Source organism: Miniopterus schreibersii (assembly GCF_964146895.1).
Source record: "Miniopterus schreibersii genome assembly, chromosome: 21".
NCBI lineage: Eukaryota > Metazoa > Chordata > Mammalia > Chiroptera > Miniopteridae > Miniopterus > Miniopterus schreibersii.
Genome location: NC_138123.1, coordinates 13,780,340 through 13,797,877, shown reverse-complemented (window position 1 = coordinate 13,797,877; position 17,538 = coordinate 13,780,340). Strand labels below are relative to the sequence as shown.

At 45.5% G+C, this 17,538-nt stretch overlaps 1 protein-coding gene across 1 annotated transcript in view; it reads right to left on the bottom strand.

Annotated features, from left to right (window-relative positions):
- MAP3K21 (mitogen-activated protein kinase kinase kinase 21) overlaps window positions 1-17,538 on the bottom strand; it is a 42,572-nt gene that overhangs the window by 6,367 nt on the left and 18,667 nt on the right. The window contains exons 3-6 of the mRNA XM_081123860.1: window positions 14,844-14,992; window positions 13,857-14,032; window positions 5,881-6,121; window positions 861-983 (exon numbers count right to left, since the gene is read on the bottom strand). Of these exons, the coding sequence (XP_080979986.1) occupies window positions 861-983; window positions 5,881-6,121; window positions 13,857-14,032; window positions 14,844-14,992 (689 nt within the window). The remainder of the gene's footprint in view (window positions 1-860; window positions 984-5,880; window positions 6,122-13,856; window positions 14,033-14,843; window positions 14,993-17,538) is intronic.

Here is a 17,538-nt window from a genome sequence, read left to right as displayed (position 1 = left end):
CAGAACCAGCAGCCATCTCTCAGCTTCCCTTCCCTCAGCTTCCTCCCTCCCTCTCGAGAGACTGGAAGGGAAGGGGGGGCGGGGAGAGAGAGACACATCCATTGGTTGCCCCCCGCACGCGCCCCGACTGGGTCTGCGGAAAAACCTGCAACCCAGGTACATGCCCTTAACCGGGAATCGAACCCGAGACCCTTCAGTCCGAGGGCTGACACTCTAACCACTGAGCCAAATGGGCCAAGGCCTCTCTGCCTACTTTTGAGGTTTCTTTGGACTCACTTTTAAAAATAGTCCGTAGTTCTATTTCATTCCACTAAACTGATTCAGGCCTTCCTGAAACTCTCGCAGTGCGAAGGCGACAGGTAAATTACCTTTATGTATTTTTCCACCAGGCTGAACGCTCTTTCTAAAACCAAAATGCTCCCTGGTATTTTGAAGTACTAGGTCTCAATAAGACCAAATTAAGGTTTAATCTCAAAAAGCCAAACATTTTTTTCTTTACAAAACAAGGAAAGAAATGGAACTAACCTTGAATTCCTGATTTCACTTTTCAAACTAGCCACAAATATGCTGATAGAATCAGCTTATGCTAATCTTGCATCCAGATGTTTAACAAAATGTCTCAAGATTTGGCATTTCCCTCTCTTCTGTGGCCTGCTCACGTCACAGACGGCACAGAATATAAAAATACTGTGAACGTAAGAAAGCTCGACTAAGGAATATAAGACTAAATTTCGTTTCCCCAATATTGGGACAACCTATTAATGTCACATGCTTAGTTACAATCAGCTACGCGAACACATCTGCCTTGGCTGAGCTAGTGACAGAAAGGGGCACAGAGCCGGCGGGGGGGGGACACTCACGCTGTATGGCCCGGAGCCGCGGGATCACCGTGGGGCTGCTGGGGGGGCTGGAGCCGCTGCTGTTCAGGCTCCTCCGTTTGTCCAGGTTGGGGGAGGCCTGCACCGTTATTTTGTGCTGGAAATCTGTCAGGTGGGAGAGAAAGGATGAGCTGAGATGTCATGGTTTTAAGATACGTTCACAGCCATGTCTTTAGCACAAAGCAATACGAGCAAAAATTGCCAGGCACAAAGAACCAAGTATATCTCAGAGTTTGCTTCTCATTTATCTGCCTTTTCGGGTTCAAGTTAATAGTGATTCAGCATCTATTTGTCAGATACAGGGCGAGACACACCCACAGGGAAAACTGCTACTAAGTGCTTGTAGATCATACAACTTTCGGGAAGCGTTACCTTCGTCCAGTCCGACACCGTTAAAAACAAAGTGGAGCCCGGCCGGTGTGGCTCGGCGGTTGAGCATCGACCTAGGATCCAGGAGATCGAAGTTCGATTCCCGGTCAGGGCACAGGCCCGGGCTGCGGGCTCGATCCCCAGTCGGGGGCGTGCAGGAGGCAGCCGATCAATGACTCTCTCATCACTGATGTTTCTCTCTCTCTCTTCCTCTCTCGGAAATCAATGAAAAAAATAAAAATTTGAAAAACATAAAAACAGAAACAAAGTGGAAATAGAAGACTCTGGATTTAAATGGGTCCTGGTTCTGTCACTACAAACTACGGACCTCAACCCAGCAGCAAACCCCCCGAGGCTCTCTCCCCACTGTTACAGGGGAAAACACCCAGGGGTGCTGTGGTGATTAAAACAGGAAGCGTAGGTTATGCTGGGATTCAGGACACACCACCTAAGACATACTCCTTAACCTATCATTTGACAGGAGGGCATCACACCCAGCGTAAGGCTCAGGCCTCACGGTGTCCGTGGGTCCTCATTTCCTGACGAAGGCTCCTGTGTTGCGTAAAACTTACAGGAGACAGATTGTTCTGCTTCCCCTGCTGATGTCTCTGTTAGTTTAACTTTCAGACCCAGACAGGGGTCCTAAGAAGGTCAAGAAAAACTCCTTCCCCTCCCACAGTTAAAAGCCTTTGTGGCCACCGCACTCTACAAACGGTAGTTCCTGTTACCTGACTTTAGAGAGGGCAGGTGTCCTGACAGATGCGCAAAAAACTATGGGAATATATGAAAGAAAGAGCAATATTACCAGAGGGAAGAGGCTGAGAAAACTTAATAAACTGTCAAAAAACACACTGAAAGCTCAGACACAGGAAAAGAAATCACGGGTGTCCTCCCAGAGCCTCCACCTTTGATTGACTCCCTATGGATGGAATTTTTACAGCTCAGGAGGGCCAGAGGTTAATGCGCAGATTTCGTCTGGTGGTGATGCAAATAATTTCTGTCTGGCAAAAAAGACAGTCCCAAAGGTTACGATTTATTGCCATATTGGGCATTAACCAGGTCTGTAGTTAACCTAGCAATCTAATCGCAACATTCCTTTATTAAATGGCCCATAAATACCGAGCTCCGCTAACCGTTGAACCAATATTAACTGCTTCCCTCATTAATGAGTGAGTTGAACGAAATCTCTGACGTGTTCGTTTCATATTTGCAGAGCTAGAGTTTACTTTTTTGAAAATTATACTTCAAAGAACCACGTAGTATTTGAAATCAGGAGCTGGAATTTGGTGGGCAAGGCGGCGATCCAGTCAGGCATGCGGGAAATCTGAAAAGTTTCCTTGAAAGTGTCTTCTCCCCGACCCTCCGTGTCAAATCAAACGCGAAGTATCTTGTAAGTTCTGTGGACACGTTCTTCTCAGAGTTACAGCTGAGAAATCGACATTCTGGATTCTGGAGCTGGCAAACCTGGATTAAACCCCAGTTCACCACTAACCAGCCATACGAATCTGGGGGAAGCAAGTTAACCTCTTTACGTCTCAGCATGTTCACTTACAAAAGCGGAAAAAAAGCTTCCTACTTCCTAGGACAGCTAAGAAAATGAAATACAGAGAAGCAGAGAAAAAACTTAGCACAGGGCTCAGGACCTAAGAAACGCTCCCTATGTGGCCGATTCTCTTTGGTCTCTCCATGTCCATCAATTCGGGCCGAGGCTGCTCCAGTCCCTCCATCCATCCGTCTTCCCGCACCTACGTTTGGGCGTCTGGTCTACCTCACAGCAGCCGGACACAATCAAAAACGCCAGCCTGACCGTGTCACTGCCCTGCTTAGAGCCCTTCGCAGGCTCCTCATGATCCTTGGGTCACAGTTACAGAGTATGTGGCACACGCTCCAGGGGCCCCTGCAAATGGGAGCGCGCTCAGCCTCATCCGGCCCTGTGCTCCCGACCCTCGCCCTGGTCGAAGGCGCACACTTTTGCTGGAAAGCGTCACATGGTAAATGTTTAGGCTTCGTGAGCCACTTGCTCTGTCACAACTCAAGACTGTGGGGGTAGCGAGAAAGCAGTCATCGCTCCCATACGGCTTCAGTATGGACGCCGCAATTCATGTCCGTGAAATAGTCTCTTACTGTTTGCAAGGATTTAAAGGTGTGTAAACCGTTCTTAGCTCGTGGGCTGCACAAAACAGGTGGCAGGTGGATGTGGCCCCTGAGGCGTCGTTTGCTGACCCCTGGTCGTGCAACACGGGTCTCCTCTCGGCTCCTGGGGGGACCCGAGCCTTCTTGGCATGTGGCTGCCTTTTCTCTGCCTTCCCCTTGTATCTGGTAAATTCCTACTTCAAGTCTCATTTTAAATGCTACTTCTTGAGGAGGGCTTCTAAGATCTCCCCAGACAGGTCACAGCTCTGCTAACCACTGTCATAGGACTCTTCTGTCCCAGGAGTTAATGATTACAGCAAGAAAACAAGTATTTGTTTAATTATTAGCTTAAGGTTCACCCCTCCCCCAGCACAATGTCAGCTCCCCACGGGCAGAGGTGGTCCCCCGTCCAGCACAGCTGTGTCCCATCCCGGTCCAGACATCCCAGAGCCTCACACATAAAGTGCTTAGTAAATCTTTGCTGAATGGATGCTTTCTCTGTTTAAGATTATAAGTAACACGAGGTCAGAGATCATGTTTATCTTATTTTAATCCCTAGTACTTGGTTCACGGTAGATCCTCAGAGTTTGTTGAATGAGAAAATCGTGTGAGGTTTTGCAATAGGTTCAAACTGGCGCTTACAGTTAACTGCTGAGAAGTATGTGGCAGGGCGGAGGGGGTCCGGGAGACAAAGCAAACAGAAACGAAGTACCAGATGGGGGGCTTCTTCCATCTACCAAGTGAGAAATTATGAAATTCGTGACCAGGCCACGCAGTTTGAGGGGAAGAGAGAACACAGGCCCGCAGGACATGATGAGGAACTGGACTGGGGCTGGGAAGATGGTAAAAGGAGGAAATATTCTTACCCACAGACATGAAACAGTTTATTTCAGATTGAAGTGCTTTGTAAAGGTTCAGCGAGCCCCGTGACTTGTCACAACACCATGAAGCAACTTCTCCGTGAGCTTTTACAGGAGGAGGGGCCTCCAGCCCAGCGCAGAAGGCAGGCGTGCTCTTGCCAGGCTCAGAATTGGAACTCAGAACCAGGCCACGGCACTGGAGTGACAAATCACGGGGAACAAATGAGGAAGAAGAGACACCAAGCCCCCCCGACAAGTTTCCCGAGTGAATCAATGACTATTAATGACAGTAACAGTCACAACGCAGGCAGAAGAAAGCTGACACAGCTAAGAGCTGGAGAGGAGAGCTCACGCTGGGGCCTCTCGGACTTCTCCAGCGTCTATCCCTGAAAGGAGAAGCTCATCATAAATGAACCAGACTCTTTTACATTATGTCTGACACGACAGGCAGGCCAGTCGGTGGTCCTCCAAGTCAAAAGCAAACATCAGACAGAACCTGGCAAAGTGCCTCTCTTTCCCGAGAGGTCAGAGGTAAAATGAGTAAGGACCCAGGGCCCGTTCTCACCTCATCCAGCCAAATTCTCAGAAACGCACAGTGTGTGCCTGTGACCACCCCGCACCCCCTCTCTGCTGATCACTCGGGGTGTCAGCAATAACCTGAAAACCCCCCACTATGCCGCAAGGCTTCCAGCCTTTTGTGACAAGTATTTTTACAGGACAACTTATCCACACTTTATATGAAATGAAACTGCTGTTATTACTTAAATCAAATTTCCATGCCATTAACACCCATCTTAGGAAAACAACAGAGTCCATAAAATGCCCCAGTGTACAGGAGCAATAGAGGGTAAGTCGACACAGATACACGTCCTACAATGTGCAGCCAGCCCCGTCTGCCCCCACCTTCCCTCCTATTAGAAAGAATCACAAAATACAGGGGGCACTTGGTTTTTCCTTAAATCAAGTATAAAACATAACATTAAAGGACTTAATTTATAAATATGTGTTTGTTATTTTCTATCCTGCTTAGTTTCTCCTAACACATGAAATCCCTTTATGTTATCGTCACAATGATTTAAAAAATTTTTTCAAAGCTTCCCTAGATTTCCTGGTTCATTTTTACACCTGAAGCACTTTAAACCCTCGGATGAAAGTAACTAAAGTACTTGACACCCAGGGTGTCCCCACAAACTGTACACACCCTTTAAAGCTGACAGCTCAACTGATGCTTCTTTCTTTGCAGGTTTAACCCACCGGGGTTCATAATTATTCAAAGTGTGTATACATTTTGGGGGGACACCCTGCTGACAGCATCTCCCGCGTCCCAAAGGAGCTCAGTTACCAGGCGATACCGGCTGCTGAGGGAACAATACACCCGACACGCAGTGGCGATAGTTGTCCCCGACTTCCACGGCGCGATCGGCGACAAGGGAATTCTGCTTTGGTTTCAAAGGCAGGAATCAGCGAACCCGTGGGAAGGAGGTGCCGTTCCACGCGTGGGAGCTCGTGGTTCATTACACGCTGCCCACGAACCGAAGGGACCGACTGCAGACGCTCAGTGTTGGAGACCCTCGCGCCCCATCTCCTCCCGGTCCCGGGCGGCACGCAGGGCCGCGGGCGGCAGGAAGACCAGGCCGTACCTGAGGGCAAGCTGATGCGATGCCCATCCTTGAGCTTCAGGCGGCTTCTCTTGAACTTGCCCTTCCTCCTCTTGACGTTGGGCTTCTCCTGGTTGAGCTGGAAGATCAGGATGTTCAGCTCCCGCTCCAGCACGTCGATCTCGCGCTCGGCCAGCTGCTGCTCCCGCCGCTTCAGCAGCTCCTCCTGGGACTTCTGCTGCAGGGCCGCGCGGCTCAGCTCCTCCTCGCGGGACCGCAGCTCCTGGGACAGAGAGGACACCGCGTCGTCGCCCAGGCACCTGGTCACCGCGGCCCGGCAGCCAGGGCTGACACCTGGGCGGCAGGTCACCGGCTTAAAGAGGCATCGCAGTTTTTTAAAACGCGATTTTCACATTTCTCTCTCTTCATCTCTTGCCTCTATAACCCCCTGACACATAAAATGTACATTAACACATAGCAACAAAGTGAGGATGCGCGTGATCCATTCTAAAATAAACGCAAAGTTAGAGCTTCGCTTAATGAGAGTATAATTATTCTAGTTACAAAAGCCTGCAGTTGGGGTTTCTGTCGGTAGGGACTTCTTAGGGCATTTAAGGATCTGCTTAGAGATGAAAACATCTTTGTGGAGAGATCACGGGAAAGAACACGGCTAATGTGTCAGGAGTCCGCTGAAGGCCCATCAGACACAGAAATGAGGCATCTCTACAATTATAAGCCAATGAAAAATGTATCCAGTTACAAAGAACTTTCCAGGATGCGTGGATGAGGCAAGTGCCACTTTATCCACAGGTGGCACGTGGCATGAATTAGCTAAGAGAAGTCCCTCTGCCACCATACTTTCTGATTAAGTCCGGCTTCCTCTTGGGTTTGTTTTAGAATGACTGAACTAAGGAACAGAAAATCTATGAACTGAAGAATGTATGAACTCGTATGCCTATGAAAAATGTGTTCAACAGTGAAAGTGAGAGCTCGACAAAGTTATTCAATCTCACCCCGTATCTTTCACTTCTGCAAGGTGTTCTGTTCTTTCCCAGAGACAAATATTCCTGTCGGTGGGGGACTCCTTTCCCTTCTAGTTCCCCTGCTACTAAATGGAGCCCCCACGGAAGTGAAGACATCCGCAAACTCGGGGTGACACCGCTCGGGACAAACTCCATCTCAGGCTCGCCTGGTGCCGAACACTTTGTTAGGAGCTCCGCCTTCTCGGGGGGGCTGGGCTGGGAGCCCTGGGAGCGCTGCGCAAACCTGTCACACTTTATACAACCACACAGGCCCCCTTCAAAAACGGGATTCGTCCAGAAACTGTGCGATGTGGCTCGGGGAAACAACCAGAGCAGAACCCGGGACTAAAATGCCACTCGAGCCCACGATGCCCTTGGCCTTTTGCAGATGGACTCAAGTAACTGGAAGCTGTCAGTGCAACTATCACAGAGGAAGATAAACAGAGTCCGTCCGTCCCCAGTAAACACGGTCCCACCAGGAAGAGGCGGGAGCTCTAAACACAAACGTCATTTATTCGGATCCAACGAATTCCGAACTTAACGGTACTTCTACCGAAGTGGACTGAAGTCCACCTCTGAGATATTCTTTAAATTTATTTTTCTGAACAAACTTCATAACCAAAATTGCAGGAGAAAGGATTTACTTAAGACCAATTGATATTCAAATCACTCCTGCTAACATCCAGCTGCTGATCCTTATTTACAGAGCAGGTTGGCATTTCTTCAGGACACTGTGCCAGACAGAAATTGCCATGCACTGCTAGGAAAAACTAAAACAAAAACAAAAACAAAAAACACCGAAGAAAATGTTACATATTCCAAAAAAAGTATGGAATCCATTGTTTAACTGGGGCCTTTCTCCAACCTGTGTGTCCAAATCGGGGATTTTACTGTGGAGTATTTGGGGACAGAGGGTAATTTCCAGGCACTTTCAATTTCGAACTCATTACCGTCTGCCCTTTTGTTAAGATATTACTTTTCAGTGGTGTTGATGTCAATCCAATTAGCTATTGTAAAATGAAATGGCCTGAGGAAGAGATAAGGTCAGCAGATTCAATCAGGCCTTTTGTGTTAACTGCCACAGTAACTGAGTAAGAAACCATTTTTAATTCCAGGTCCCGAGCTACGATGTGAATCCCCTTGAAAATGCTGGCGAATTAAAACAAAAAAAATCACTTGCTTAAGACTTTGTAAGAGAAAAGACCAAGGTCAGAGAGAAAGCAGCCACAGAACTCTTCCTTCGGAATAAATTTCAAACATTCGGAAGTAAAAGGGGGAAAAAAAACCCCTATGGGGTATTAGAACCCTTTTGAATACTTTGAAATTGTGAAGCACACAGAAAACTTTTGGTTGCTGAGATTACTAAGTAGTAATATTTGTTTAATTGCTTGGCACAGGCCACTCTAATGGCAAATCCAGACTCCTGGCAGATGTTAATCATTAATGGTGACATGCCTTCACAGTGGTTCAAAGACACTTTGTGCACCCAACGTACAAAGGCAGACACACAGAGATAAGCAGCCAGGAATTTAGGGAGGAACTGGTATCTATGGAGGCTACAGTTTACTGAGTAACACGGAGCGCGGCCCAGTTACTGCCCATTAATTCCAAGTCTGACGCCTCCTACCTTGAGCAATCGGCGGAGAAAGGGAGATAGAGCACGTACACGGTGCTGGACTCCAGCGAAAGATGCAGGCAGAGACCTCTGCGCAAAGAAAAAGATTGCACAGGCTTTCGCTGCGAACTGAAGGCTCACAGGACACCAAAAATGCCGTATTTCAAGGAGCGCTGTGCATATCACATAGAAAAAGTGAAGGCAGTGATATAGCTCAGCCGGTAACCTCAGAGTAACAAGGGAACTATTCTTACGTGTCCTCAAAAGGGCGAAAGAGCAGAATCCAGTTGTGGAGCTTTTTCATTTTTACACCACATGGAATAAGAATTAACTCACTGGACATACCTCTACTGATATAAGTATCATTAATTAAAAGTAATTAAACAAAATAGCCTAAGCAACAATTAATTATTTACATTACTTCCCTATTTTAAATTCTCTCATTTGAAATTTTATTTTTCCTCAAAGTCCTCTCCTATTCCCCAAAATCTTTTTTTTTTACTTTTGCTATTAAACATCTAATTTTAGAATTCCTGAAAACAATTTGGCAATTTGGGGAAGTGTAAAAAAAAAAAAAAATCCCAAAACCCATCAGTCTTTTCTGTATCATTTTAAGTCAACAAATTGTATTAAAGTTCCCAAGAAACATATTAATAACATCACTGATGATAATCCTTCACAGAGCTGCAGGATTTAAGGAGTAATCCAGTCAGTCACTTCCCAGGATCGCTTGATTCCCCAACGCCTGGGTGGGAAAGGGGGCGGCTGCTGGAGCCGGCCCTGCTCCGTCGGAGCCACCACTTTCCTGGTTCTAAGGCTAACACGTAACTCTTATCCAGCACTTATAAGAGACAGGCGCCTACCCGAGACGGGGCTCCTGGGACACCTAGGATGGGAAAGCTGTCCCCGGTCAGCAAATGGCAGAGCCCGGTGCCAAGCAGGCTGTCTGGCTGCAGTGTCTGGTCTTAGCCACGACACCAGGCTGCTACAGATCCTGGCATTCTGCTAAAGACTTAATACAAAAGTGGGGGGAAAGTCGACAGAGGTTTTTAGAATCCTGCGTAGACACCCCTGCAGACCACGTGGCTTCCTGCAGGGAAGGAAGCTGACAGCTCCGAGTGCTAGAATGTTCTCCATTCGGGCCAAATTTTAATCCCTGGAAGCCAAGAGGTCCTACCTCTGAGTGTAAAACAACACAAAACCTATTTCCTCCCTCATCTGCTTTGAAGGCGCTTCCAGTGTCGGAGGGCAGCCCCACAACCCCCACCCTTCTGTGTCCAACTCTGTTCTTTGCTCAGATGTCTGGGTCCCTCTCCCGCCTTCGCCACCGTCCCTGGGAGGCTGACAGTCAGACACAACACCATGCATATGATCTGAGCAGCCAAACAGGGTTGTTATTTCTTCCATGAGTTCTATGGATTTATAGCAGGTCAGAGTCTAAGGTTGCATTTGCCTGTTCTGTATTTTTAAACTGACAAAATACTGAAAAAATCTAAGGAACAGAGTGGATTACCTGTAAGTTTACTACTACTTGAAAAAAATGACTTTAGGAAACAAATGAAAAGACTTTTGCAGCTTATATATTTCTCTTTAACCTTTATTTTTAATCATTTTAAGTTATAAATATTTAAAACATACTATAAGTGGAACAGCCAATGCCCATGCACATACCATCAATACTTAATAGCTGTTAACTTTTCACCATGTGTGTTTCGGGTCTGTCCAAGCCCTGTGTGCTAGGCTCTGACCCTCCCCCTCCCCTCTCCCTTCAGACCTAATGTTCTGCACTCAGTTCCTCTTAGACTTGTTGTACATATGAATAGTTTTGTTTTATGTGGTTTTACGTAAACAGTATGTAATGGAAATATTCCTCTGCAGCTTGCTTTTCTACCCAATATTATGTTTGAGATTTATCCATGTTGAAACATGTAGCTGGAGTTCATTCATTTAAACTCCCCATTATATAAATACACAAGAGCTTAGGCACCTATTCCCCTATTAATAGATATCGGGGTTGCTTCCAGTTTTTCACTAACACAAACAATACTTAAGTGAATAACCTTAATTTCCTTAAGGTTATTGCATGTGTGTGGAAGTTTCTCAAGAATATATAACCAGCCCAGCTGGGCGTGGCTCAGCAGTTAGCGTCGACCTAGGATCCAGGAGATCAGGGTTTGATTCCTGGTCAGGGCACATGCCCAGGTTACGGGCTGCAGCCGATCAATGACTCTCTCATCAACGATGTTTCTATCTCTCTCTCTCTCCCTCTCCCTTTCTCTCTGAAATCAATAAAGATATATTTTTTTAAAAAAAAAGAATATATAACCAGCTGTTAAACAGCTGGGTTATATGCCTCTGTTATAGCATAAGATTCATAATAGCGTTCCTAACATTTATATACCTTTAAATTCCTTTTTCACTTACAATAGCACTAATAATGATAATAATGACTGCTGGTATCTCTCACCTACTAAAATACACATCAGAAGCATATTAAGAAATTTTACTTAGGCCTATTTAATGTACTTATTTAATGCCTACCATGTACTATACTTTGTACTTTGTTCAGTGGTGTGGATGAAAATGACCAAGAATGAAACAGTATAGCTTATGAACTTATTATCTAATGGAAAGGCAAACTAAGAACAGTTACACAAGCAAATAATAACAATAATGTACTTAGTCCAGCCATGATAAGGGAGGTGCAGGCGCCTAAGACATGAGTTTATCTGGTGCAGCAAGGGAAGGGGACTGAAGGACTAAGAATGCAGGAGCCAGCGATTGTGGGGTGGGGAATGAAAGCTTGGGAGGGGACAATGTTCTCGACAGAGGACAGACTGTAACAAAGGCCAAAAGTCAAGCGAACGAATCAGAGGAACTGGAAGGATTCAGAATGGCTGCTGACAGAGTGAGGCTAACTATGGCAGGACAAGGGAAGTTAATAAGGAAACAGGGTTGGCCATTGCAGCACAGATGCTCAGACTTGCGTTTGGAGGGGTCACTGCGGTGCTGAGGGGATCAGTAAGGGGGGCAAGACTGAGCCACCAGGTAGGGTGCTGCTGCAGTAATCAGGTGATATGAGGATATGGGGGTTAGGGGAGCAAGTTACCACGGATGGTCTCTGTCACATAGGAGACCACGAGAAACATCCTCAAAGACCCTTGAGACTGGGTCCCTGAGAGAACAGTAATCCCATTAGCACAAAAGAGGCGGCAGAATGAGGAAAGGCAGGGGGTGGGAAAGAGGAGGAGGTTGACTCCAGTATCTGGCCTAAAAGTGTTGCCAAAATAGCACATGAAGCCCCTTTTACAAACTTGTCAAAGAGATCCAAATCCCCAGCCTGGTAGTCAAAGCACCATTCAAGGACACAGACCGCCGTATCCATCTCTGTGTCCCAGGACTCTGACACTGCCCCCAGAACACAGTAGATATTCAGTGTGCGTTTGCTGGAAAAAAAACTACAGTGTTGAAACTCCTAATAGTTTCCCATAGACAAGTTTGGAATTCATTTTTTTTAAAGAAAACAATTTGCATTTTGGGAAATAACTGTGACGTACACAGCATTCATTCTCAACTCAGCAAAACAACAAAAGTAAGCTACTCGAGGGCAGAATTTAGGCATATGACGTCTTGATACCACGCACAGTATTATGTATGTATATACTGGCTCAGGAAATGCTTACGTAAAAATAAGTTTAAACTATACCTTTTTATTCCCTTTTGCCCTTTCCTTTGCACTGAGGTTGGCTCCGGGCCTTTAATATTATGGTCGATGTGAAAGTCTATAGAGATGGGATTCAGAGCCACACTACACGAGTCAAGGTCACTTTGACACGAGAGAATGACTCTTGGCCATACCATCATCCCATGTTTCGACGTCATACAGTGTTGAATAAGCAAGCAGACTCTTTATTTAGCAAAGTGTTATTGCCTAAAAATAATTCTGCTATTTTAAAATCACCAATACATGAGGAATAGAAATTCCTTCTTGGACAACTATTTGGCTTTATAACGGTTATCAGAAACTTGCACTGTTGTGCTTTAGCCCATTTATTGCACCCACAATAGAAGAATTCTACCTTTTGAACAGTTAAACACTTCAGACCATCAGAATAAACCTGACTCATCAAAACACTCTAGTATTACAAAAATATCTTCAAAAAATAAGGACGGCTTCCAAAGCACAGAACCGTGCTTGGACTTGGGGTTCTTCAGGGACCATTAACAGTCATCTGCAACCAGTCAAAGGAGACCATGCTTAGCAAACTCACTTCCCCACAAGGTTGCCTTCTAATTGGCTGTGTTTTGACTTCTTGTATTTCACTTTGCAGGAATATAAATGCAGCTTCAACAGGTTTAACCTACAGGCTTATTTTTTTTCTTCTTCTTAAAATATATAAACCAATCAAAGCTTAACCCAAAAAGTTCAAAAATTATACATTTTCCCAGTTTCTCAAAAAAAGCAGTAACTTGGAGATTAAAAAAAAGGGGACCTAGCATAAAAGAGCCTTTAAAAGATATAACTAAAAACAACACGTAGACCTCGTTTAAATTCTGATTTGTACCAACCAACTCTAAGAAGACCTGAGACAAAGACATTTGAATATGGAGTATTAGATGGTATCAAGGAATACCATGTGTTATTTTCTGAGATAATACTGGCAAGAAAGTTATTTTGAAAATTCTTACTAGTTAGAGATGCAAATTGAAGCACTTACGGGTAAAATGATGTGAGTCTACAATTTAATGTAAAATACCCCAGTTAAAAAAAACCCCGGCCGGCGTGGCTCAGCAGTTGAGCATCAACCTGGGATCCAGGAGATCGAAGTTTGATTCCTGGGCAGGACACATGCCCGGGTTTTTGTTTCGGGCTCGATCCCCAGCGAGGGGCATGCAGGAGGCAGCCGATCAATCACTCCCTCTCGTCATTGATGTTCCTATCTCACCCTCTCCCTTCCTCTCTCTCTGAAATCAATAAAGATATATTAAAAAATAATAAAATAAATAAAAAATTTAAAAAATTAAAATATATTTTAAAAAATTAAATATTTTTTAAAAATTTTAAAAAGATGATAATGGAGAAAAGAGAACAAAATATCAACAATTTTTACTGAAGCTGGTTAATGCATATAAAAGTTTTATTAAGCTATTCTCTCATTTTATTTAACATTTGAAAATTCCCCAAATAAAATATTTTTTTCTTTACAAATTCCACATTTCAAGTACAGCTCTGTTTTGTTTTAACTGAAAAGCAAGAATCAATAAATACTGATGTCTGCAAATATTTTAGAATAATGCTAGTGGTGGTTGTTGACTCATATTTTCCATAATCTTCATAAATGTGGGTATATTAGGCAATTAAATAAATATGTGCTCCTCACCTTTTCCTTTGTTCTCAGCTCATCAAACATCTGCTGAATTTCCAGCTTCCAGTCATCTTGCATGGAATGGAAAGATTCCTGAGGCATTTCGGTCATAACTGCCCCTTCAATGGCAGTCAGTTGTTCAAGAATTAAGGCAAATGACGGGCGAATGTGAGGGTCTTGCTGCCAGCATTCTAAAATAAACGAGAGTCTCAGAAAGGCCATTTCTCAGCGGACTTCAGATTATCAGCCCTGTTGACAGTATCTGCTGAAGGTTTTTTAAGTCTATTGATAATGATTTTGAAAATTTTATTTTACAGTTTTCATGTCAGTGGCATGCATGATAATTACTGTGAGGTAAGGCCCGTGTTGTCTATGTTATGTGACATTAGCATGTGGACATGTGCTTTCCATGCCATACCATGAACTGTGTCAGGGCCCGAGCTGGCCTGGCCGGATGATTTATTGATAGAGAGGCCTATAACTCAACGAGAAAACCAGTCTCTGAAATATTAGAATCACAAAAGAGGCACTAAGAAACAGCCTAGTAACCAGTAAGATAACTTGCTGCTTATAAAAAGTTAGTTAATTTTTAAGAGAGCAGAATCACATACAGGTGGTCATGGGAAACGATGCCAGTTAAGACTGTAACGTGTTTTTGATCATTAGGTGAGATTTAAAATAGCAGATCTGGAGCCAGCTCAATATTGTCTTTGAATTCTACTAGTGTACTTGGTGCAGATTTTATTGCTATTCTGCTGAATTTTGTACATAAATGAGTCACTGATAAAACTGGACTGTTTTTACATTACTTACTTCATCAAAACCTGACCTGACATCTTAGATCAAAGACAAGGTTTCTAACTCCAAAATAGTATAAGTACTTACAAACATTTGAAAATCAGGACCACAGACATTTCTTTTTTGGTTAAAAATATATATAATTGTTCTAATGAGTGATTCCCCTATCCCCACAGACACACAAATTCAGGGGTGCACAGGTACCTTTCATGAGCTTGGCAAAGGGCTCAGGGCAGGTGGATGGAATGGGCAAAGTGAGCTTGTTGACCGCCACCCCGTAGGCCACAGCGAGGCCGTCGATGCCACGGTAGGGGACCTCCCCCGTGAGCAGCTCCCACAGCAGGACTCCGTAGCTAGAAAGCAAAGTTGCCATAAAGGTCAATGGGTAAAATGGTTTATTCCCCATGACACAGTTGCAGGGACAAATGTATCAGGACCTTCCTCCAGCTGCTAGTAAGGACCTTCCCCCCCCTTCCCCCCCGAGAAAGCGGCCTCGTCCCAGGCGAGGGGTGAATGTCTCAGACACATGCATCCCCCGAAATCAGCTGTGCGTTCGTCACAGGGTTCAAAGGACTGAATGAACAGGAAAGCTCAGGGCAGGGGTGACCGAGCTAAGCAGGCTCCAGGCCCGGGCGCGCACTGAGTAATGTGCTGGTTCTGAGGTCCCTCCTTTTGTCTCATTTTTTCCACAACCAGATACACCCTCCTGAGGACTGAGAACATGAGGAGTCTCGCCCCAGTAAATCCCATGCTGCACGCCCGGGACAGATCCAATCCCGCCGACTGAGGATTTTTAAACAGTTTTCCGTAACCGTTTATCTCTCTGCCTCTCACGTCTTACTGTTACTGCTCGACAGTAACGGGCCAGAGGAACCCAGGTGCCTCCTGCGCCTGCTGGCAGCCAGCACACGCGTCCCTGTCCCTGCTCCGTCTGGAGGAAAAGCCGAGAAGGACAGCAGCTGCCGAGCTCTGCGGGGAGCGCCAGGGGCGACGCAGGTTCCTGCTGCTCCAGGTCGTCAAAGGCAAACGCAGTTACAAACCGCGACGAAGGACAGCTGAAGGACTTGCAGTCAATGTTTTGAATGAAGCTGAAGGACCAGGTTGCACTCCACGTGCATGCCGCAGACCTCCAGGCAGCACAGAGGAGCCCAGACGGAAGTCTGTACATTTAGAGATTTAATTTCCTCTGCGAGACCGGCCGGTACCTCAGTTTCCCCTTCCAAATATGAAGTGCGCCCAAGTTATCTTTTGCTAACACACCAAAATCAGTCCCCAGACCACGCGCTGCCTTTCAAAGAAACGCTTAAGCACACACAAGTCACACTTTCCTTTTCATCTCTATTAACGTAACTCGTAACGTCCTACGGTCCTATTTCCTTCTCTCATCAGTTCATTCGGTTTCAGTTAAAAAACAAAAAAAGACTTGAGTTTTGGATTCTCTTCTGATCTGAGGAGATGCGGGTTCCCCACATCACAGATACAACAGAAAAGCCCGTGGGAGGGGGTCCCGGTCCCAGTCCCGGTCGCAGCGAGCTGGGAATTCTCGGCACGCCAGGCTCAGGGCACCGTGGACAAGATGACTGTCATCCAAGTCCCTCCTTCTGTGCCTGTCAGGCTGCCGGCCAGCGATTTCCAACCCGTGCGCCGCAAGGATTGTTAAAACATGCGACACCCGGCCTTTTAGTCAGGGCCACTGACCTCCTTCCCCTTAGACTGTCAAATAAACAAGTGACCACAGCCAACACGACAGCCGACCCGTGTGAACCAATGAAAATCAGACCTATTTTTTTTTTGGTCAAATCAGCAGAAATATATATTTTTGGTGTGCCGCAGAATTTTGGCACTTAGTCGTGTGCCGTGCCATGAAAAGGTTGGAAATCGCTGCTCTGGACTGAATACTGTAGAAACTGCGAGCGTGCAGTCGCAGGGCCTCGGGGGCCCTCCAGCTGAGGGTATGGGTCCCGAGCCCCCGAGGCCGGGCTCCTGCTCCTGCTCGGAACAGGGGCGACAGGCACCACCGAGTGACAACTGGATCTGCAGACCTCTGGGGGTAGCACTGCCTACTAGCTATGTCTCCACACGCAGGGCCCTTAACGCTGACCTTGCATTCACCCACCTACACAATACAGAGATATCCGCTTGACAATCTCAAAGCACTCTTTTAATTTTTATTTATTTTTATTTTGTGCAATTTAGAGACTAACCTTCTGTTTCAGTTATGGTTGACATACAATTTTATATTAGCTCAGTGGTGATCAGACGTTCACGTAACTTACCAAGTGATCACCCAGATCAGCCTAACCTGGCGCCATGCAGTTACTGTAATTTGGACTATTCTAGCTGCACTGAACTTTACATCCCGTGACTGTTTTTATAACTGGCAATTTGTATTTCTAAATCCCTTCACCTTTTCACCCATCCCCCTGACCCCCTTCCCATCTGGCCACCATCAGTTTGCTCTCTGTATCCGTGAGCTTGTTTCTGTTTAGCTTGCGCATTTTTAAAAAGAAATATATAATGTAGTAGTAAGTTACATAATGCTATAATTACAGTATTCACAATGAGGTAGCAACCAATATTTTTCAACGGTTATCTGTTTAGTTTCTAGAAAATTATCTATATTATGGTTCATTAGCAGGGACACCTTGTTAATTTTAATAAGAAGTGAATTTAACTCACAGATCAATCAATAAAAGTCCCCTCAGAGCAGGGGACCAAAGAAACCTGAGAATAACTGAAAAGTGTCTAAATTCAAAGGAGCTTCCTTGCTATGCTCATTAGCAAAAAAAACAAAACCAAACAAGAGCAACAGAACTTTGCTTCTGGGAAGTTTCAGAGAACGAGGGGTCAGGGTGCCTCCGTTTTCCGGGGAGAAGAGGGCTCACCCAGGTCAAAGTAA